The sequence below is a fragment of the Vombatus ursinus genome, unplaced genomic scaffold (assembly GCF_900497805.2).
Source record: "Vombatus ursinus unplaced genomic scaffold, bare-nosed wombat genome assembly UNPS02005459.1, whole genome shotgun sequence".
Classification (NCBI taxonomy): Eukaryota; Metazoa; Chordata; class Mammalia; order Diprotodontia; family Vombatidae; genus Vombatus; species Vombatus ursinus.
Window position 1 is genome coordinate 8,379,581 of NW_020945237.1, and position 23,370 is coordinate 8,402,950.

Genomic DNA, 23,370 nt, shown 5'->3' on the forward strand with positions numbered 1-23,370 from the left:
ATAGATAGATAGATAGATAGATAGATAGATAGATAGATAGATAGATAGATAGATAGATAGATAGATAGAGGGCACAGTGTAAGTTGAAGATGAACAGGTCATATCTGGAGAATAAAACTAAGGGGTGAGAGAGGATTATACTAGGAGAAGGAGAAAGGGAGAGGTAGAATGGGGTAAATTATCTCACAAAGAAAAACTGAAAAGAAAAGGCTCTTACAGTAGAGGGGAAACGGGGGAAGGTGAGAGGAAATGAGTGAATTTTATTCTCATAGGATTTGACTTAAGGAGGGAATAACATACACAATCAATTGGGTAAGAAAATCTGTCTCACCCTACAGGAAAATAGCAGGGGAAGGGGACAAGATAGTAGGGGGATGACAGAGAGGAGAGAAGACTGGAAAATGGGGTAATCAGAAACAAATACTTCTGAGGAGGGATAGGGTCAAAAGAAAGAATAGAATAAATGAGGGGGCAGGATAGGATTAAGGGAAATAAGAGTTGGTTTTTCACAGCATGTCTACTATGGAAGTGTTTCGAATAACTGCACATGTATAACTTATATTGAGTTGCTTGCCTTTTCAATGAATGTGAGTGGGGAGGGAGGAAGGGAAAAAATTTGGAACCCAAAGTTTTAAAAACATATGTTTAAAAAAAATGTTTTCACATGCAACTGGGAAATAAGAAATATAGGAAATGGGGTACAGAAATCTATCCTGACCTACAGGAAAACAGAAGGGGAAGGGGATAAGAGAATGGGGGGAGAGATAGAAGGGAAGGCAGACTAGGGGTAGGGGTATTCAGAATGCATGCCATCTTGGAGTGGGGGGAGGGGTGAGATGGGGTGAAAATTTGGAACTCAAAATCTTGTAGAAGTAAATGTTGAAAAATAAAAATAAACAAATTTATTTAAAAAAAAAAAAAGAAAGAACATAAATAGGCAGGGGAAGGGTAGCCAGAGAAGGATGTTTTGGTCCAGAAATTTAGAGAAATGGTGAACAACAGGGCAGTAATCTCACAACGACACCCACACATCCTATCCAGAGACAATAGGAGCATTGATTTCATTGGAAGAGGTTGGGAAATGGAAAAGGTCAAGGTAAATAAAGGGACTTATGGTCCCAAGAAGAACTGAGCTGAGTATCTAGGCTGCTCCTGAGTCTCTGGTGGCCTGGTTTGGAGGGAAGTGGCAGGACAAGAAAATGAAAAAAATCAAAATGGCTAGTCACTTCATGTCTCTGTTCCTCAATTTCCTCAGATGTAAGACCCTCAAGTACACTGAGTTCCCCTCCCTATGAGTCTTAGTCTTCTGTAATATTACAAACCTTAAAGCACTCTATAAATGCTAGTTAATATTTTTCTTATTATTAATTAATATCATTGTAGCAAAGGCTGGATGATTACTCTTCAAGTATGTTGTAGAAAGGATTCTTGTTCAGGTACTGGTCAGGCCTGAAGCCGCTGAGCTTCCTTCCAACCCTGACATTCCGTGGAGATGCAGTAAAGTGTTCGACTACACAATCTTGAAGGTCCCTTCCAGGGGCACTTTCTATGATTCCTTGGCTGTATCTGTTTAATCAGCAGACCTTCTACCTCAATTTCAGCAGCTGCAGCCACTGTTAATATGGTGTGGCGGTGCCCATGGTTCTGCCCCTGCCTTATGCATGGGCAACACAAAGCGTGTGCTAAAAATGAACCAGCTCATTCCTAACTCCTGCACGTAAGTGTGACCCAGCTGTCACTCTCATTTCTCAGTAATCAACAGTTCCGTGACATTGCTTCAAGCTGTGTATTATATGTAAAAATAAATTCAGACACACACAAATTTCTTGACATGACATTTTCCCCAATTTCATTAGACTTTGAAAGTGCCCTAACAAATCCTTGCTATATTATTAGAAAATCATTCAAGTCTACAGGAACTATAACAAGCACAAAAGAGTAAAAGTCAATTAAGCAAGGAAAAAAGCGAGCTCTTGTCATTAACTTCCTCAAAACCACAGTGATAAAAGTAAAATGGCCAACACCAGTAAGTTATTCTCCAACAAGCAGGTATTAATTATAATACATGTTAATCATAGCTTGAACACTTCACGTATACCCAAGCAATCTTTCATCCAACCCAGTATTACAAATTTGAAAAAAAGGAAAACAAGCAAGGAAACACAATTTTAAAACATCCTATATATTTTCCCTCCATGTAGCAGCCATGGAAAATTTGTCATCTAACACCAGAAGGCATTTATAGCCTCTATCCTGGTCCTTTCAATAGAAAAAATTCATAAGATAGGCTCATCTCCTATTCACCCTAGTGGTCTGTACACGCCTTCTTACACAGAAGGGTTAAACAAGCACCCATGGTTCACAGGGTGCCAATGACCTTCCATCCCTCAGCTCCTCCTTGATTTGGGGCAACACAAACTCTCTGTGAAGGAATGTGTTGACTTGGGATTTACAAAACAAGAAATCAGTAGTAAGCCCCCACCTATCCGCCAAATTCTGTTTTTGGAATGTGGTATATTTCTATTATTTCTATATTTCTACTAGCTAGCCCCAGGCATGTGATCTTGGCCTAATGGAGACGGCTCTTCACAGAAACATACAAACATGCTTAGAAACAGTGTAAATATTTTTACTCTTAGCAGAGACTGATAAACAAGTAAATAGTACATAACAACAAAGAAACAATGCAAAAGAAAACATGTACCACACCACTAATTGTCCACTGCTTTCCTAGATCCTAGAAGCTCCAGACATAAGATCTACTTTGATTTTTTTTGTTTTTGTTGTTGTTGTTGTTGTTTTTTGCTTAGGCAATCGGGGTTAAGTGACTTGCCCAGGGTCACACAGCTAGTAAGTGTCAAGTGTCTGAGGCCAGATTTGAACCCTCCTGACTCCAAGGCCAGAGTTTTATGCACCGCGCCACCTAGCAGCCCCTAAGATCTACTTTGAAACCAGGCATTCTAGGAAACGCGGGTCTCTGGGTTCCTTTGAGTGAACAAATGAATGTAAACTTCACAACACAATCCAAACCTTCATGGTGGACCAGCATCTAGCAGGACCAGTTATCAGCTGTCAATGAAGAAATTCTAGAGGAACACTGGATCTAACTCTGGGTACTGAGATCACAACATGGGGAAGGGATTTGGAATCAGGATAGATTGAGGAGAAACATAATTTTTTTTCTTGGTCCTGTCGGTGATAGGGACCTTCCAGCTCCCTATGAGCGCATCTGTATTATCATCTGAGAGTCAAGGTGGGTTGTCCTCAGAAAAGCAAGCCCCATGCACCCCAGCATCCCTCCCTGCCCCCACAGCGGGTCTCTTGTTATTTCTTATCACTCCTTCCCAATCAAATCTCCAGTGGGGATGGAGACGGAGTAATAGCAGTCCTACATCTAGAAGGCAGGTTTCTTTTTTTCTTTTTAAGAAAGAAAAAAGAAAAGCATAGATGGGAAAAAAATCTTTAATTTTTCTGAAATATTAACAAAGCAGAACAGTTTAACCACTTCAGCTACCACATCAACTGTCATACTCTAAGGGGAAAAAAAGTAAAACATCATACAGTACCTGCAAATGAACATTTAATTACCTTTACCTCTATTCCAGATATTTCCTATTCATATTATGGGGCTAGAGGTACGAAGGGAAGTAAATGAACTGATCAAGACCCTGTCACACTTAAAACCAAGTCACACTTAAGCTATCCTGGTTCTTCTTATGTTTTGTTCTGTTTTCAATCAATACTTACTCTGGACACATTTGTTTCTACAAAACTGAATCTCTTCTGGCCCTATCTCCAAAAATCAAGAATGAGAGTGGGGACTGTAACCTGGAATTCTAGCCCTGGCTCTGCCCCAAACGACCTGGGTGCCATTAGACACATCCCTTAGTTTCAGGGCAGGCTCTTTTCTTGCCTACAAAATGAAGATGATCTGATTCAACTCTGAAAAGCTACAATTCTACCACCACTAACTTCAACAACTATCCAAATGATTACAGGCCCATAATTATAAGCCTGAATATTTCTAGTTATAATGCCTTTTGGGGGGGGGGAGGCAAGGTAATCGGGGTTAAGTGACTCGCCAGGGTCACACAGCTAGTAAGTGTCAAATGTCTGAGGCCAGATTTGAACTCAGGTCCTCCTGACTCCAGAGCAGGTGCTCCATCCACTGCGCCACTGGTTATAATGCTCTTTGCACTGCATTATCCAGAGAAATATCTCAATGCACCACTTGAGTTTGTACGTGCAGGAAATCTGAGAAAGACTTCCTTTTCAATTCCCACCACAGTGAAAGCTAACAAACCTGTTCCACCTTGAAGTCATTAATGGGTTAAAAAAACCAAATCCACGACACTGGACGAAACAACAGCCACTCATTCATTCCACAGACACGTTAAAGCAATTCACAGTGCTAGGTGATAGGAAGCCAGAAAGCAAAATGAGACACGGTCACTGGGTGGGGAACCTGCGGCCTCGAGGCCACGTGCGGTCCTCTAGGTCCTCAAGCTCGGCCCTTTGACTGAATCCAAACTTCAGGTTCAGTGAAGATTCCGTCAAAGGGCCACACTTGAGGACTTAGAGGACTGCATGTGGCCTCGAAGCCATAGGTTCCCCACTCCTGCTCAAGTTGACAAAAATGTGGTGAGATGAAATAAAACTTACATATAGCCATAACATAAATTGTAGATATGATAAGTGTTTAAGAGTGTAAAGCAGCATGAGGTCAGAGGATCATCACCCAGCACGCCAATGCGCCTATCAGGTAATTGGATAAACAATATCACAGCAGACGGGCGTCCACAACGTTATGAGGAGAGTCAACTAAAATGCATTACTGGGAAAGCAATAGTTAGGGGAAATGTATGTGGAATTAATGCCTTTAGGGTTACCTTTGGAAACTAAAGATAGTGTGACAGTGTGGCATGGAAAGAAGTCTCTATATCATCACCAAGAAGGAAATACAAATTAAAATACCTATGAGACTAGAAAAGATGACAAAAGATGCAAATTGTAAATGTCGGGGGGGAGGTTCTAGAAAGACACACTAATGTACTACAGCTGGAGCTATACATTGTTCCAACTATAGCATAAAAAGATATGGATTCAAACAAGAGAAGTCACCACACTGTATATACTCTTTAACCCAGTGATAACGCTACAAGGCCTATCAAGAAGGGCAAAGATACAGAAAAGTGCCATATTTACAAACAGATTTATAATAGCCAATTTAGGGGTAGTAAAGAACTGGAAAAAAAAAAAGCGAGTGCTTCTGGTTTGGGGAATGCTGATTATAGTAGGTGATGTAAGAGAATATAAGAAATATAAAATAGGAAACTAAAATATAAGAATGTAAGACATTATGAATATATAAAATGTATAATTGAAATAAAATAAAATAAATACAATATATAAAATAATAAAATATATAATAAGAATATGACAAATTATGACTATGAAAAAATCAGAGAATTTTGGGAAAATTTTTATCAACTGACACTGAGCAAGAGAAAACCCCACACAATGGCACGTAAAGGAAAAACTGAAAGGCGTCAGAGCTATGGTCAATGTAGCGACCAATCTTGATTCTGGGGGTCTGACTCTGATGAGGGCCTCCCTCTTCTTAGCAGAGAGGAGATAAAACTATCAGTGGTGCAGTGTGAAGCACAAATCATCAGACACAGTGAAGGCACTGCTTTGTTTTGCTCAGTGGCATTTCCTGTACAAAGAAGGCTTCTACTGTGAGGGGAAAAGGAATCAGAGGAAATGATGGTAATCTGGAGAGAAAGGAACAGCAGTAAAATATAAGACTGGCCACAGGTGAGGATTTTTTTTTTTTTAGATAAAGCAATTTACAAAATCACTCTTACTATCGCTTGGAAGGGTGGTGATGTGCACCACACAGGAATACTCACAATGACAAATAACTATAGCTCATTTAAAGTATTCCAGAATTACTAAAACTTAAATTCAACATTAAGCCCTTCCTTCTGGCAAGGTCCTGTGCTAAGCACTGAAGATACAAAAATAAAAGAGTCCCAGGCCTCAAGGAGCTCCAATTCTATTGATAGAACTGTGCCTTCCTAACTACAACAGATATTACTGAAGTTTCATGGAGATTAAACTTTTGTAAATCAAACTATACGATCCCATAGCTTTTCAGTCATGCCCTATCATTATACATGATTTTTTTTTTTTTTTTTTTTTTTTTTTTTTTTGGCGAGGCAATCAGGGTTAAGGGCCTTGCCTTGGGTCACAACACAATTAGTGAGTATCATGCTTCTAAGGGCGGATTTGAACTCAGGTCTGACTCCAGGGCCAGTGCTCTACCCACTGTGCCACCTAGCTGCCCCTACATGATTTATTTTCAATTAAAGTTCCCTTATGATTGCATTTAATATGTCTAATCCCTTAGTTCTCTGCCAAGAGTCCGTAAGAGTAAGTATTAGTCTTCCAAAGTCACTGCTTTGCTCAGAGCTGTGATATTTTAAAGTTGCCTTCTCACACTGCTGCTGAGGTCACAGCATAAACAAGTTTCCTGGTTCTGTCTCATTTGCTCTGTGTCAATTCCTATGAATCTTTCCATATCTCTCTGAATCCCTCATAGTCAGAAGTTTCTTCGGGTGCAATAACATCCCACTATATTACAAAACAAAGCTTCCTTCTGTCAGCTAATCGTTGCTAGTCACTTGCACCCAGATAGGAGAATGAACAGCTCTCCATATTTAAAGAAATCCTGATGTAAAGTAAAGTCTTCCGTATGATTAGTAATGATCCCTTTATATTCTATCAATTCAGATTTCTGGATGCACCTCTGAAAACAAATGCCACTTTTCCATTGAGAGAGTTATACTTTTAAGCCCTCAGCACAGAACTAAAAAGCCTACTTCCTCCTTACTATCCCTCAGCAGAGAGGAGACTGATTAGGGTTGCAATAGGAGCCATTTCTTGAGAAAGGACAGGGACCACCTGGCTGAAGTAGAAGCAAGGTCATCTTACTAAAGCACCCAAAATCCACCTCGCCTTGTCACCAAGTCGAACCTCTTCTGAAAAAATAACAACTCACACCTATAAGCCATTTAGGGTTCACAAGGTGTCTTGTACCAATCCAATGAGGATTGTAGCGCGCGTATTATTGTGCCCATTTTGCAGATGAGGAAACAGGATCAGAAAGGTTAAAATTACTTTCCCGCAGTTGCATAACTAGCAAGTACAGGAGCCAAGAACCGAATCTTGATCTTTCCTGACTCCAGATGAATGCTCTTTTCATTGCGCCACGCTGCCCTTGAGAATAATGGAGCTGACAAATTACATTAGCACCAAGCATCAAGGGAAAACTCCCTTGAAGTAGAACAAAGAACTGTCTTTAGGAAGATAATCTCTTCATGTATTTTGAGGATAGATCATTAATTTTTCCCATATAAAGTTGATGATTTTGCTTCTTTACTGAGTGTTTTAAATGAAATAACACAATAGGTCACATTTGTAAAAGGACTGAGGCATCGGGATACTGAAAGAATCTTTTGAAAATGTGGAACCAAACAAAAAATGCACTTACTTGTTAGCTTGTTGTGGCTGAGAACCAGTTGTGTAATGTGGGATAAAGTAACTACAAAGAAGGAGGAAAAAAAGCACAGTTAGTAAATGTATCCACATTACGTCTAGATGCTAACAAAAGAAACAGTTTGTTAAAACTTTATTTCACAGGATGAAAAACTACTTGCTGTTCCCATGGAGAATCCTGGAAATATTTGTCAACACAGGACCATAGGCTTCATCCAGGCTGACAAACTTCCCAACAGAAAGCCAGCTCAGACATCATCTAATCTAATCCCTATCTGACGCATGGCACCTCATCACTAATCTCCACTTGAATGTTCAAATGTAGGCTAGGTGGCAGAGTAGAAACCCCACCTCAGTCACTTACTAGCTGTGTGACCCTAAGCAAGTGATTTGGCCCATCTCAATTTCAGTTTTCCCATCTGTCAAACAAGTCTAATAACAGCATGAACACATGGAAAGTGCTCTATAACCTGAACACACTTTATAAATATCAACTATTAATATTGTTGCTGATCAGTTATGTCCGACTCTTCGTGACTACATTTGGGGTTTCTTGGCAAAGACATTGGAGTGGTTTGCCATTTTCTTCTCCAGCTCGTTTTACTGATGAAGAAACTAGTTAAGTGACTTGCCCAGGGTCATACAGCTGGTAAGTGTCTGAGGCCTGATTTGAACTCAGGTCTTCCTGACACCAGGTCCAGCACTCTATCTACTATACCACCCACCTGCCCTAGCTATTAAAATTACATATACATATATATGTAGGTACATATGTACATATGTACATACATAGGTACATATGTACCTATGTATGTGTGTATATATTAACATTACCTGTGTGTTTATAATATTAATATTACCTATATATTTGTTTATATTACCTATTTCAAGAGAGATTATTCTGTTTCTAAAGAGTTATATGTGTTAGAGAGTCTCCGAGTTTATCAAATACTGTGATTATTTTTTATTTTCTCTCATTCATATATACCTAATTGGTTCCAGTGATCAACTTCTTTATTTTTAACCAGTACAAGACAGTTTTGATAACTGCTTTGTACTAAAGTTTGAAATCTAGTACTGCTAGCCTCCTTTCCTTTCCCCTCTTTCTCATTATTTCCTTGGAAAATCTTGACCTTTTGTTCCTCTGGATAAGTATTTTATTCTTTCTCTTAGTTCTATGAAGTAACTCTGGTAATTTGATTGGTATAGCACTAAAATCTATAAATTAATTTAGGTAGTATTGTCATTTAATTATATTGATACAACCCAACCATGAACATTATCTTTCTAATTGCTGATTTAATTTAATAATTTGATTTAATTTCTGCAAAGTGTTTTATAATTCTGTTCACATAATTCTTGTGTCTTGGTAGGTAGACTCTCAGATATTTTATGTATATTTCATAGGCTCAAGAATATAGAATTGGAAAGAACCTCAGAAGGAATGCCTCATGTTAGAAATAAGGAAACTGAACCACAGAGGTTGCCATCTGCCAATGCCACATAGATAGTAAGTGGCAAAACTAGAATTTGAACCTGTATCTTAACTGACATCAGCACTTTTCCCACTAAATAACCTTTCCTTCCTTTTTCAATTTTTCCTAAAATGCAGTGACTAAACAGAGAGCTGTCAATGAAAGCACCAAGAAAAATGTGTCCCATGAAGCCAATGAACACTATGAGACTTAATTTTAAAAAGATCCATAGCACTTTTTTTCTTCCACAAATATGCTGTTTTAATAAGCTCCCCATTCCCTATGCATAACAAACAAGGCCACATATTTCTCACTGGTAAAAGGAAGAGCTAACACATGGTACAAAATGAGTATCAAACATATAAAACAGGCATTTGTAAAAGTAGGCCTTCCTTCCCACCCAAAAGAAAGATGGGAAACCTCTTGAAATGACTCTTGACATCTAGACATAATTACACCTACTCCCTTCACAAAGGGTCACTGATTTAGAGTCGGGTTGGAAGGGAGTTTAGAGCTCACAAAATTTTTCAAGATTCCTCAGAATTTGTCCATATTTTACTCCAATGTTTCCATTTTAGATGTACAATATTGGCCCAAACATAGGATACATTTCCTTTCTCCTCCAATATCCCACCCTCCACCCCCACCCCAGGGGCAAAAAAAATCTGGCCCAGGATAAGATCACAGAGTCATCCCTAGAAATGACCTCAGGAGTCACTTAGAATAACCCTCTCAATTTATAGATGAGAAAATTAAGATCAAATGACTTACTCAGAGTTAGACAAGTACCTGAGGCAGAATTTGAATCCAGATCTTTTGGGCCCCAAGTCTAACGTTCTTTTCCACCAAGCACATCTACTTCCTGCCTCTTTTTTGCTGCTTACTGATGATTTTCTTCACTAGTATACTATTCCAATTCCTCATTATAAGTAAGAAAGTGACTCTGGTTCTTAATGACAATATCAGTGGGGCTGAAGGTCCAGCACGCCCTAGACCAAATTAAAAAAGGTTCCTCATATAGGCCAACGAATGGATTTTTTTTTTGTTGTCTAGGCTAAATTTGGAGCTGCTCATGATGGCACTGACTACAGGGTGCTGCATTATGAGGCCAGAAGCACTTTCAAAGGCTGCCTACTACATTATAATAGCATTGTAATCTTCATTTTTGGAGGAAAGTCCCATACTCAGCCATCGAACCCTTCAACAAGCCTTTGTTAGGGCCTTCCTACCCGCCAGGAACTGTGCTGGCTGCTGGGATACGAAAACAAAAATGACGCAATCAAAGGAACGAGAAGTTCTGAAATGCCTGGTTAAAAAGAGGGAGCCGTGTGGATGTATTTATGCAACTTCAACTCCCTTCTGTTTGTGAGTGGTTGTTTCTTTGTGAGTCCCATGAGAACATTGAGCTATTAAAAAAAGAGAGAAAGGGTTCACAGAAATAGAATGTTTAAAGTATAAAAGCTGCACTGCCCAAACCAGTCAAGAAGACACCAGCATTCTGCCCCTCCTGTTTGGCCCCTGCTGCTTCATAGACCTTAAAGACACACGCTGGTAGATGGTGACAATAACATTTTGGCTACCTTGGGAACTAGAAATGACCCAGAATGAGCCCTGGTAAATAAGAAGCGCATGCTATTAACCAATCAATCAAGAAACATTTATTAAGGACCTATTGTGTGCCATGCACTGTGCTAAGCACTGGGGGTACAGCAAGAGACAAAAAAAAGCCCCTGGCTTCAAAGAGCTCACAATCTAATGGTGGATACAAGATGCAAACAAGTATGTACAAACAAGCTATTTACAGGGTAAATAGGAAATAATTAACAAAGGGAAGGCATTAGAATTAAGAGGTAAAAGGCAGGATTTTAGTCGGGGCTTAAAGGAAGCCAGGGAGGTCAACAGGCAGGGCTGAAGAAGGTGACCATTCCAGGCATGAGGGACTGCCAGAGCCTGGAGCTGAGAGATGCCTGTTACAGCCTTTCAAGAGATGTTGCAAAGCTGGCCTTGGCAACAGCTTGAATATAGGGGATGAGAGATAGGGAGGAGTCCAGGCCAACTCCTGGGCTGTGAGCCTGAGGGACTGGGAGGATGGCCTTGCCCTCTACAGTAAAAAGGAAGGTAAGATCAGGGGGAGGATTTAGGGGGAGAGATCGAGGCCCATTGCAGACATTAATTTAAGCTGTCTACTGGACAACCAGTTAGAGATGTCTCAAAGGCAGTTGGAGACGAGAGATCGGAGGTCAGCAGACAGACTGAGTAGATTTGAGAATCAGTAGCATAAAGACGATAATTAAATCTATGGGAGCTGATGATTACCAAGTGAAGTAGTAGACAGGGAGAACGGCAGAGAGCTCAGGACAGAAGTCTGAGGGACACCTGCGGTTAGAGGGTGCTATCTAGAGAGAAGGATCGAACAAAGGAGACAGAGATGGACCAGTCAGACAAGTAGGAGGAAAATCAGGAGAGAGGGATGTCCTGAAAACCTAGAGAAAGGACAGTATCAAGGAGAAGAGGGTGATCAACAGTGCCAAAAGCTGCAGAGAGGTCAAGGAGAATGAAAACTGAGGGAAAGTTACTGAATTTGGCAACGAAGGGATCCCCAGCAAGTGCTTTGGAGAGAGCAGGGTAAGGTCAGAAGCCAGACTGTGAGGGGTTAAGAAGAGACTGCGAGGAGAGGAAGTGCAAGCATCTACTGTAGAAGGCCTTCTTGAGGAGTTTAGGTACTAAGACCAGAAGACATACAGAATGATAGTTAGCAGGGACTGAAGGATCAAGCGAGGGTTTTTTCAAGATGGCGGAGACGTTAGCATGTTTGTAGGGTGTAGGAAATGAGCCAGTCGAGAGAGGTAAGTGAAAGAATAGGGACGACAGAGGAGGCAATCTACTGGAGGAGATGAGACGGATGGGACGGGGATCGCTTGAACAAGTAGAGAGGTTAGCCTTGGAGTCAGGTCACGTGAAGAGAGGAATGAAGGAGGGAGAAGCAGAAGGCACAAGAGTGATAGGAGGAAGAGGAAAGAAGAGGGAGCTCATGGTGAAGAGCCTCACTTTTTACTATAAAATATTAAAAGTCCCTAAAGCAATGTTATTGTATTTCATGCCTTTTGTTCAGCCCAGGGATTTACAAAGAGATGCATCTTTAAAGTCAACTAACGAGACAAAGAAAACTTACTGACTTAATACAATAAAAAGTTACCATTCGGCTTCCCACTGGTTTGGCCATTCTCCAGGCTTCATCCTCCTTGATACTTAAAAATACTGTTCGAATGGGTGGGAATCAAATGGAAACTGGGAGGGGTGTTTTGAGCTTTATCTTGATCTGAGAGCTGGAGAAAGAGATGTAATCTTAAAGTGAGCAAAGGTACCTCTTCAGAGATCTGGGGGACCCAAATCTAATGAACTTTATTTCTACTGCTCTCTGAGAACTAGAATAGCTTTAAATTAAAATGTCTATCTTTTCACAAGTCCCTATGCCTAAAGGGTAACAAGCTCAGAGAGAGAAAATATGTCCTGGCAAATAGGGACAGTACACAGGAAAGCATCTCACAAAGAGAAGCAACTGAATTTTACCTACTTCTCCCCTTACAAATCAGGAGGCAGACTGTGATGCTAATCAGCAGTGAACTGGTCAAAAGGTGCCAAGAGGATGATTATTTCATAGGAGCATCAAAGAATGAAGAACTGGTAGAATTAGAGAAAAATCAATGAATTTACTGTGGATTAAAAAAAAACTTTCAGCATATGTAAGTACCACATAGAACCTGATTATTCTCCTTTGTAGCTGCCTTTTCTCTTTTCTGCTCCTTTAACCTCATGACTCCCAACTCCAATACCAATCATGTCAACCCAATGAGATATGGTGGCACTGAGGCCTTACTGAAGGGCATAATAGTAGGATCCGTTACTATTCTGAAGTTACTTCTAAGGTTCACTGAGATTTTCTAAAGTGACAAAGTGACAAAAGAACCACACGGTGGCATTACAGACTTGTTTTCAAAACAGCTGAACTTCGGCAACAAAGTTATAGCAAGCTGCAGCCTACTGCCACCAGAATAAAACACAAACTCCTCCTTTCGCATCTGAAGTCCTTCCTCATCTAGCTTCAAGCTCTCTTTCCAGACTGATTTCATATTCCTCCCCTTGGCTCACTCCACTGCAAACATGACATCCATTTTCCACCTCCATGTCTTGGCACTCAGAAGACAGGCGCCATGCCTGAAATGCACTGCCTCCTCATCATGGCCTATTGGCATCTGTACCTCCCTTCAAAACTTGGTTTAAATGCCGCCTCCTACCAAGGCCTTCACTGATTTGCCTTACTCTGTAAATAATTTTATTTAGTATATATTGTTCCTCCCACCCCAGCCTCAACAGAATGGTGGTTTCTTGAGGACAAGGCCAATATTAGTTTTGTCTTTAAACTGTAGGATCCTTTGTAAGACGTGATCTTATAATTAGAACAAAGCAGAGAGGGAATCAGACAAGACCTCACGTGGCAATGTAAGACCTGGACGTTGATCCCAAAAGAATACTCTGTGACAATCTCTCACACTATCAGATTGGGCAGTTCAACATCCTTCTAGCCTACGGTGTTGGCTTTTCTGTAACCAGCCAATGTATTCCCTAGACAGTAGCCTAAGATCACCATAAAGAACATGTCAGACATGAGCCATTATACAACAGAACAGCACCAGAACTATGGTTATGGCACTACGATGGTCATGATTTGTTCAACAGCCTTGCAGATACTCAGTATCCAGCAAAACAAAAAAATGAGAGATAAAGATTTGCTGAAAACATTCGCCATCTTCATGGAGGAGAACCAGGGCAAAATTCAGAGAGAAAAGGGATTCCCCCTCAACACTAATGTTTGCCAGATACTCCTGGCTGCACGTCCCATTGCTCTGTGTGCACTACAGGGGCCACTCAGTGAGATGCCTGGTCACCAGAGATCTATTGAGCCATTCACAGATAGAGATGGTTGGAGAAGGAATGCTGGGTGTGGGCATCTGCATGTGGGCCAGCAGTGCGGAAAAATAATATGGCTGTATATTGCCCATATTATAACATGCAGATAGACAGGTAGTCCAGTGAGTTAAGCCTTTCAGTGTATAATCTTGGACAGGTACCACATATGGAAAGGAACTGGGCCCCTGACTGAATAGGAGACGAGAGATCCAGCTGAACATTAACTGTGCAGTGTTTTCAATGATCCTACGCTGGGGTGGGGAACCTTTGGCCTCGAGGCCCTATGTGGCCTTAATAAAAGAGTATGTTCTGTGAAGTTTGGATTCAAAGGGCTGCACTTGAGGACCTAGAGGGTGACATGTGGCCTTGAGGCCACAGGTTTCCCACCCCTGTCCTAAGCTATTCCCCAACTATAAAAGGCCATCTAATATTCCTTCAGTGATTCTGTATGTCCATGAATTCGCAGAATCCCAGAACCTCCAAAGAATCAAAATTTCAGGGGACTCAAGAGGCAAAGGAAACACACACAGCAGATCTAAGCAGGCTATAGCACACTCCCAGTGACATCTAGCATACAACAGCTCAGTGGGTCAGTTCATAGCTGTTAGGTGCTTCTTTAGGTACCAGGCACTATTCTAAGAACCGGGGACACAAAGAAAGGCACAGAATCTCCCCGAGAGGAGCTCACGTTCTATCTGGGGAAACTACATGCAAAGAAGTAAGTACATGCCACATAAATACAGTGTAAGTAGGAGATCATCTCACAGGAGGGGGCACTGGCAGCCAGAGGATCAGGAAAGGCCTCTTGTAGAAATTGGGGTTTCTAATTTAAGGATTAAAAACTGCTTTATAGACATGATGTCACTTCATCCTCACAACCACCCTGTGAGGTTAGGTATTTTAAGTCTCCTTTTCCTTGTTTTAGAGAAGAGAAAACTGAGGCTCAGAGAGGATGTGACCCATGCCCACAGTGCTGGAGACGGACCTGAAACCCAGACCCCTCCTGCCTCTAGCTCCAGCCCCCTTCCCCCTACACCACGCTGCTTCTACAGAAGAATGTTTCAGAGCAGAACGCCTGTGTGGTCAGCTTCATTATAAACCAAACTGTCCTTGACCTAGGATGGAGTTTGGCCAGGCCTATGCCCCTTTCCAGCCTACAAGGGTTAGGTTATGAGACAACATGCAAACAACTAATCTCCTAGGTTTGTAACTCACTTTCCCCACCCCTATGTGATGCACCAGTTGCTTGGCACACAGAAGGCACTTAATGTTTATTGACTCATGATCTCTCTCAAACCCAACTAACTTCTTCTCTCTACTCACACAACTACCATCTCAGTTCATTCAGGCTCTTATCTCTTCTTGCCGTGATTATCTCAATAGCCTCCTACCTGGTCTCCCTGCCTTAAGTCTTTCAACAGACCATCCTATAACCTCCTGCCAAAGTGATCTGCCTTGTGACCCCTACTCAATCAACTCCAGTGCCCTCCAATTGTCTCTCAGATAAAATCTAAACTCCTTTAGCTTCTAAAGCCCTTTCTATCCTGGCCCCTACTCAACTTTCCAGGCTCAGCGGAATATCTGTAAAGCGCTGAGCACAGTGCCTGGCACAGAAGAGGCACTAAATGCTTGTTCCCTTCCCTGTCTCCTCCACCTGCATTATGCGAAGCCAGACTGGCCTTCTCTTAGTTCCTTACCCATGACACCTCACCTTCCCTCCCTATGTACTTTGCATCGATATGTATTGTCTTTACATATATTCTTTGTATTTGGAGTTGCTGTGGTTCAGTTCTTCCAGTCCACTCCACTTGGGGTTTTCTGGGCAGAGATCCTGGAGTGGTTTGCCATTTCCTTCCCCATGTCTCCCTTATTAGAGTGTTAGCTCCTTGAGAGAACTGACCATTTCATTCATTTTATTTGTGTCCACCATGTGTAGCCAAGAGCCTGGTTAATAATGGACATGTAAAAATGCTGACTGGCTGATGATCAAAGTGGCTATCCATAACGGCTTAGACTGACTCTCAAGAGATATCTGTATTAATGATAAAACCAGTCATTTAAGGGCACAGAAGAATCTCGTGAGCCATGTGCCCAAACACACAAATCTCTTCTGAAAGCATTCCCCCGTCACCAACAACACTACGCGACAAAGTAGTCTGCCAGAGGTGGAAGACGGATATGGGCAGGGCTGGGGAGAAAGGAAGCAACGGAGCCTTAAGTGCAGATGTTTCCAGTCTCCTGCTTCTTCACGGTCTCCTGCTTCAGCGCCCAAAGTGAGTAATGCCCTAGCAGGTTCAGGTGCTCCTCTTCCACGTTGGTGCAGTGTCCTGAAGGGTCAGCTGCAGGGAGCACTTCATCAGTTTATCTATGTTGCGAAAGGCCAACACAGGTAGGTTTTGAACTCTTAGTAAGTACAAAACAGCAGATGAATGAAATATAGGAGCTGAGAGACGGAAGGGACCTCAAAGGTCATCTAGCCTAACTCAGACGTGAATTCTCCTTCTGCGACCTCCCTGGACAGATGATCAGCCTCTGATTCAGGACTTTCAGTCATGGGGAAGTCACTACTTCCCAGAGCGAACTATTCTACTTTCAGACAGTTCTAATAGCTAGAAGTTTTTTTTTTTTAATCTACATTAAATTAAAATCTGACTCTACAAATTCCACCTATTGTTTCCAGTTCTACCCATTGGTGAGTACCTTCACAATTTATCTACAACTTTTCAACCTGTCCAAATTTCCCTATCACCCATCCCAGAGTCTCCAGGCCTAAAACTCTGAAGTCACTGAAATCTCTGACTCTTCAACGTCCTCTACCAACATTTGATCAATCACCAAGACCTGGTGATTCTTCCCTGCCCAACCTCAAATTCTCTCTGGTTCATGCCTTTCTTTCCATTGTCATGGTAAACATTCTAGTCAATCCTCTCACTCCTGGACTACGGCAACCGCTTCCTAAATAGTCCTCCTATCTTCAAGCCCTCCCATTTATAATTTAAGCTATGGCCAAATGTTTGAAAAATCTTTCTCAAAGACCACTTTGACCATTTCGTTACCTTGTTCAAGGTCCTGGACATAGAATGGCTCTTGGTTCTTACCACAGGAACTCTTTTAAGGCCCTCCAACACTGTCTTATCAATCTTATTCTTGATACTTCTGTCAACCCAAGCAAGTCTGTTTGCTGTCTCTCCCACACACCTTGCTGGTTTCACTACCTTTAATCATGCCCTTCTCCCTATCTGGAAGACCCACTCCTCTTTTTCTCCTATCTACGTCTCTTGCCTCCTTTAAAACACTGCTCAAAACCCATCCTTCAGAAAGGCTTTCCTGATCCACTCTGCCATATGTATTATATTATGCATTTATTTTTATGTTGCATTATGTGCCTTTTTACCTTTTTTTTTCTTCACATTTAGAACACTCTGGTTCCACAAATATAACTACACTGCTTCTCATCAGTAACCAAATTTTCTACTTGTTTTATCTCTTCCCCCTCCAAGTTCTCTGCTCACAGGTGCTTGATAAATATTCTAAAATCTCATGGTTAAGCCAGCAGAGTGGGATACATACATTAGGGCTAAACGTGGGATTCTTTCTACTGGCAAATGCTCTAGAAGGCCTCACCCTACTTAACCCCACGTATCATGACATTATAACCTTTTTGACTTGTAATATCCTATTGTGAATAATCTGTTAAATTTCTTAATATCATTAAATCCCTTTTCACCATCACCAAGAGGTAACTTGTAGAGCACCCACACAGACAAATTTACCACTCCTTGAAGTGTACATGTACAAATATATTTTCTTTTATTACTTCAACATTTCAAGGATTTGTGATTTCATCAGCTTGGCTGGGTCCTCCACTGACACATATAAAAACCCACAATTTAGTAGCCTACCATGAAGATTTGCATCCAATACTCTTTTCATTTTACAGATCTTACAGCTGAGGAACTAGGACAAGAGAGGGTTAAGTCACTTGCTAAGGTCACAGATAGCAAGAGACAGAGGCAAAATTCAAATACCACATCCTCCAACTCCAAATCCAGTAGTCTCCATAACACTATGTTGCCTCCCCTCCTGCTATCAGCATGACAACAGGCCTCTCCAAACTCATCCCGACCAGTCCCTTTGGACACAAACTTGTCAGTGGGCAAAGAGAGGAAGTCTTTTCAGTTTGATAGGATCTGCCTGTGGCTGTGTTCTACTGGCACAGCCTGGTGATCGCAGAGTCATTTCCACACCACAATGAGACATCACAACAGAACTTAAAAATATTTTCCACTAATTAAACTGAATGAATACTAATCTTGCTTTAAAGATTTCATTATATCCCTTACAACGTAACTGAAGACACCCTTGTGGACCCACAAAAAACTAAGATTGGGAATTACAGCATTACATTTTCAAAACCTTTAGAATTAAGTTTTTATTTGGGGAACTCTAGTTTTTAATCACTGAGGGAGCACTAATATTAAATCAAGGATTCTTAACCTTGTTTTGTGACACCCTTTGGCAGTCTGGTGAAACCTATGAAATCATTCTCGGAATAATGTTTTTAAATGCACAAAATAAAATACATAGGATTACAAAAGAAATCAATTATATTGAAATGAAGTTATCTGTGTATGCATACATGTACTTATGCATATATTATATATATATATATATATATATACCTGTGTGTGGGTGTATATGACATTATATAGGATGTGTATGCACATGTATGGGCAGCTAGGTGGCCCTGTGGATAGAGTGCTGGGCCTGGGGTCAGAAAAACCTGAGTTCAAATATGACCTCAGACATTTACTAGCTGTGTGACCCTGGGCAAGTCCCTTAACTCTGTTTGCCTCAGTTTCCTCATCTGTAAAATGAGCTGGAGAAGAGAATGGCAAGTATCTTTGCCAAGAAAACCCCAAATGTGGTCACGAGGAGTCAGACACAATTGAAACTACTGAACAACAATAAATATGTATAACCATACATTATATATATATAATATATGTATATTATATATATATATTCTCTCCAATGGATAGCAATTCAGGTTTTTTGTTTTTTTGCCATGGTGGCTCATTTTAGTATTCAAAAAAAGGATATTTTTATAAAACACAACCATGGATCATGTTATATTTTTAGCTGGAGAAGATATTAGAGGTGATCTAGTTAACTTTAGTGAGGTTAAATGATTTGATGAGGGTCTAGTGTAAAGCACACACCTTACACTGTGTTTTATCTTGTGTATGAGGCAAAATCCAGTCAAAAATAAAAACGATCAAACAGAAAACTATATTCCTTCCAAATCAGAAAAAAAAAGTGGTTTGAAAGTAATGTCAAGTTTTCAATAGTCTATTAACTATGTCATGGCACTTCTCAGTGGCATGGCAAATACTCATGAATCAGAGTGGAAAAGTGGAAAAACAGGTGCCCTAGCGTCGGGAGTCCTAGACCCAAATTTCATCTCGGATGCTCTTGGTCAAGTCCCTTAAGCCCACTGGGCCTCAGTTTCCCCACCTGTAAAATGAGGAAGTTACCAGACGGTTGGCTTCTGTGGTCCCTTAGATCTCTGGCCTTATTTAACGGATCCAAAGAGAACCCGCCTTAAAAGTTTGAGAAAGTGAGCGCACGAAGGACCGGGTCGGAGGCGCAAAGTCAGAAGCGAGCGGAGCCCGGCCAGGGCGGAGAGCCGCCTCCCGGCGGCCCCCGCACCCCGACCCCTCCCCGGCTCCGGACCAGGGGCTCGGGAGCTACTCACACAAGCCGTGGACGTCCAGCATGTTGGAGATGCCGCGGTCACACATGTCCACCTCGGGCTGGTTCTTCTCCCGGCTCTCCTCCACCAGCTTCTTCAGAGACTTGGACATGGTCTGCGCGGGGACACAAACAAGACGCGGGCACGCGTGGGCCAGGGTCCCGCCGCCCCCGCGCCCCCTCCCGCGCCCAGCCCCGACGGCGGACAGGACCGGACCCGCCCCCCGCGCCCCGCGCCCGGTCCCCAGGTCGGAGGGCCCGCAGGGGGGCTCCCCCGCCCCCTACCCCCGTCACCCGCACTCACTGCAGTGGGCGGCAGCGTCGGGGCACCCGCACCGATCAGCCGGGAGCCCGGAGGAGTAAACACGCCCTGTCCCGGACCCCGGCGCAAGCGCAGACCGCGCCGCTCTCAGCTCCCGCCCCTAAAGCAGGAGAGAAGCCCAGGACTCTTCCCAATTTAGGAGAATTGCTCCGAGGCCGGGGCCCCAGGGCGAGGCTCCGCCCCCCCCCTCGGAATGTAGCGCTCCAGGCGGGCCAATCACCGCGGTGGACCTGGCCTCAGACTCCGCCCCGCTCCGCTCTCCGCCCCGCCCCCAGGAGGTCGCTCTTACGATGCTGATTGGTTAAGCCGCGGGCGCGTGCGTGCGAGCTCTTGCGCATGTCCAGTTTTGTTGGACACCGGTGTCAGTTGAGTAGGGGCAGCGGAGGTTTCGGAGGAAGCAGGAAACTCTGAGGAAGTCGGTGAAGCAGCTCCGGCGTTTGGCAGAGCTGTGTTATTAGAAGACCTTGCAGCTTTGGGTTCTTCCTCCAGGGTTTTAAGAAGCGTTCCTCTTATTTCCAGTGCTTTTCCTCTTTTGTTTCTTGTTTATCCTGTATATAGCTGGTTTTGTATATACATTTGTACCCTCGTTTAGATAGTAAGCCCCTTGAGGGCAGGGATTGTCTGTTGCCTCTTTTTGTATCCCTAGTGCCAAGCACTGCGCCTGGGACACAAGGGGGCCCTGAATACATGTTTACTGGTTCTTTGATTTGCCCTGTAGGTAGCTTTTGTATATATTAGTTTGCATGTTGTCTCCCCGTTAGATTGCAAGCTCCTTGAGGGCAGGGACTGTCTTTTGCATCTGTTTTTGTATCCCCCCCAGCGCTTAGCATACAGTGCCTGGCACACCACAGGCGTTTAATAAATGTTGATTGGTTGGATCCAAGCGCAGGATCCTGTGAGCTATCCCAACAGGGTGTCAGGAGGCTCCCATGGTGATTGACCCTGAGGAGGTTGGGGGAGGGGAGAAGGTGGCTTCTGACCTTGGCTTACTTCTCCTTGCCTTAGAACCTTGCTTCGCCTTGAAGTTTTTCTGTCCTGGACCCCTTGGACAGTGCGTGGTGCAGAACAGAAGGCGCTTAATAAATGCTTGTTCTTGTGGATTGACTGAAACCTTTGGTCCTTTTATCAGAATATTGCTTTTAAATACACCAAATACAATATATAGGATTTGAAAGGAAACCAATGAGGCTGAAATTGTTATCAAAAGAACGTTTTTTTAAAGTTGAGACTCGAGGTTAAGAACCCCTGCCTATTAAATTATCATTTTTTAAAAGTGCCATTTCAGCTATTTTCTCAGACAATAATTTCATCATGAGATTGGTTAGTTATTGTATTTGTCTTGGGGGAAAAAAACTTGTGGGACCACAGGGAAAGGGCAGAAGAGACAGGATCCTAGGGAGTGGTGCTCTAGATGAAAATCTTAGAATTTGGGATCAAGCCAGTAACTCTTGTTTTAGAGATACCTGCACAGCAGCAGGTTTGTTTGTTTTAACAAATCTAATTGTAATCCCAGTGCACCTGTGCATTCTATAGCCTCAAAAATTGAAAGTAACCTGGGGGAACAATTGATGACCCCACACCTTTAAAGACTTTTGAGTAGGTCAAACCTCAAATTATATTTTAAACCAGTAATTCTTAAGTCTGAGTCTGTTAATTTTTTAAAAGAACTATAGTTTTCTTGGTAATCCTATAAATTTTGTTTTACGCAGATAAAAGCACTCCATAAAAAGTATCTATAGGCTCCACTAGACTGCCATGAGGTGCATAATGTAAAAAAATCTAACCACTGTTTTAAGCAAAACTGAAACTGGATATGGGGGTTTGTGAAATTGTGAAATTGATGAATGTGTGTGGAAGCCTAAGCTTCTCTCCAGACTTTTATGTAATACCCTCTCTCATCAGGCGGCCATCTGTCTCTTCCACTCAGTTACTGCTCCCACCCAAAGAACTATTCTCAGCTCTTTCATTCACAGGGAAATAAAAGTAATCATTTAAAAGTTATATTCATTCTAGAGTGTTTAGAGAGATTTGGTATGTGGTATATTGCATGGGCATTCCCAGAAATCATACAGGTAGGTATTACATTTGAAACACAGCTAGTCAACTTATGGAGGCAATTAGTACCATAGTCCATCAGCAAATAAAGCATGTAAAAAAGCAAGCCCAATAATTATTGATCGAAAAAAGAAGGCTAAAGTATATATTAATAAAACTTGCTGGGAAGCTGGGTGACATAGTAGATAGAGCTTGGGCCCTGGAGTCAGAAAGACCTGAGTTATGTCTGTCCCCAGACACTAGCTTTGTGACCCCTGGGAAAGTCACTTGACCTTTGTGCCTCAGTTTCCTTATCTGTAAGATGGGGATAATAAAAGTTCCCATCTCCCAGAGTAATTGTAAGAATCAAACAAGATAATGTTTATAAAGCTCCTGACACATAGTCGGTGTTAAAAAGTTTTTAGCTATTATACACATACCCCATGTATTCCTGTTAACTCAACCATTGGTCTAACAACTTTTCCAGTTGGCGAACAGTTAAAGATAAATGTTTAAGGTATCCACTGTGTTCAGCCACATTTTTTAAGCTACATATGGACCAAGTGATAAATTTGACAAGAAGGATTATAGATTTAAGACCCACCTGGGGTTGAGATCCACATATTAAGAAACGCTGAAGGGGATGTGAGTGGAAAAAGTTTAAGAAGCCCTGAATTCTAATCTACCCACCTAATTTTACAGAGAAAAAACAAGTTCCATAAGGTGCTATGAATGTACCAATTAAATTTCTTGTTAACTTATTGCCCAAGGGGACACAGTGTAAAGAGTGGGATTTAAACTGAGCTCTCCTGACTTAAAAGGCCATGCCATACATGTCTTCGTGTTAACAACTGTACTGCACGGCCTCCTCTCTGTAGCATGCATCCCACCTAGAAAGGCAGTGTCAAGCAGTGGAAGTAGCCTGGAGATTGCAATCACCTGCCTTGAATTTTGTTTTGTTTTTAGGCAATTGGGGTTAAGTGACTTGCCCAGGGTCACACAGCTAGTAAGTGTCAAGTGTTTGGTCTGAGGCCGGATTTGAACTCAGGAACTCCTGACTGCAGGGCCGGTGCTCTATCCACTTTGCCACCCAGCTGCCCTCTGAATTTGATATTTTCTACGACCACAGAAAAAGTAGCCTCTCCAAGCCATGATTCCCTCATACGTAAAACAAGCAGATTAAACTCTACGCTGTCTCAGATCCTTTCTAGGTTTAACTCGAGCAAGACATGTAGGCTTCACTGTCTCAGTCCTAAC

General features: G+C 42.1%; 1 protein-coding gene across 1 annotated transcript in view; it reads right to left on the bottom strand.

Moving 5' to 3' along the window:
• Nucleotides 1–20,169, bottom strand: part of RSU1 (Ras suppressor protein 1) — a 219,787-nt gene extending 199,618 nt beyond the window's left edge. Inside the window, exons 1-3 of the mRNA XM_027847963.1 lie at nt 20,062–20,169; nt 19,762–19,873; nt 7,556–7,606 (exon numbers count right to left, since the gene is read on the bottom strand). Coding sequence (XP_027703764.1) covers nt 7,556–7,606; nt 19,762–19,870 — 160 coding nt within the window. The 5' untranslated portion in view covers nt 19,871–19,873; nt 20,062–20,169. The remainder of the gene's footprint in view (nt 1–7,555; nt 7,607–19,761; nt 19,874–20,061) is intronic.
• Between the last annotated feature and the right edge of the window lie 3,201 nt (nt 20,170–23,370).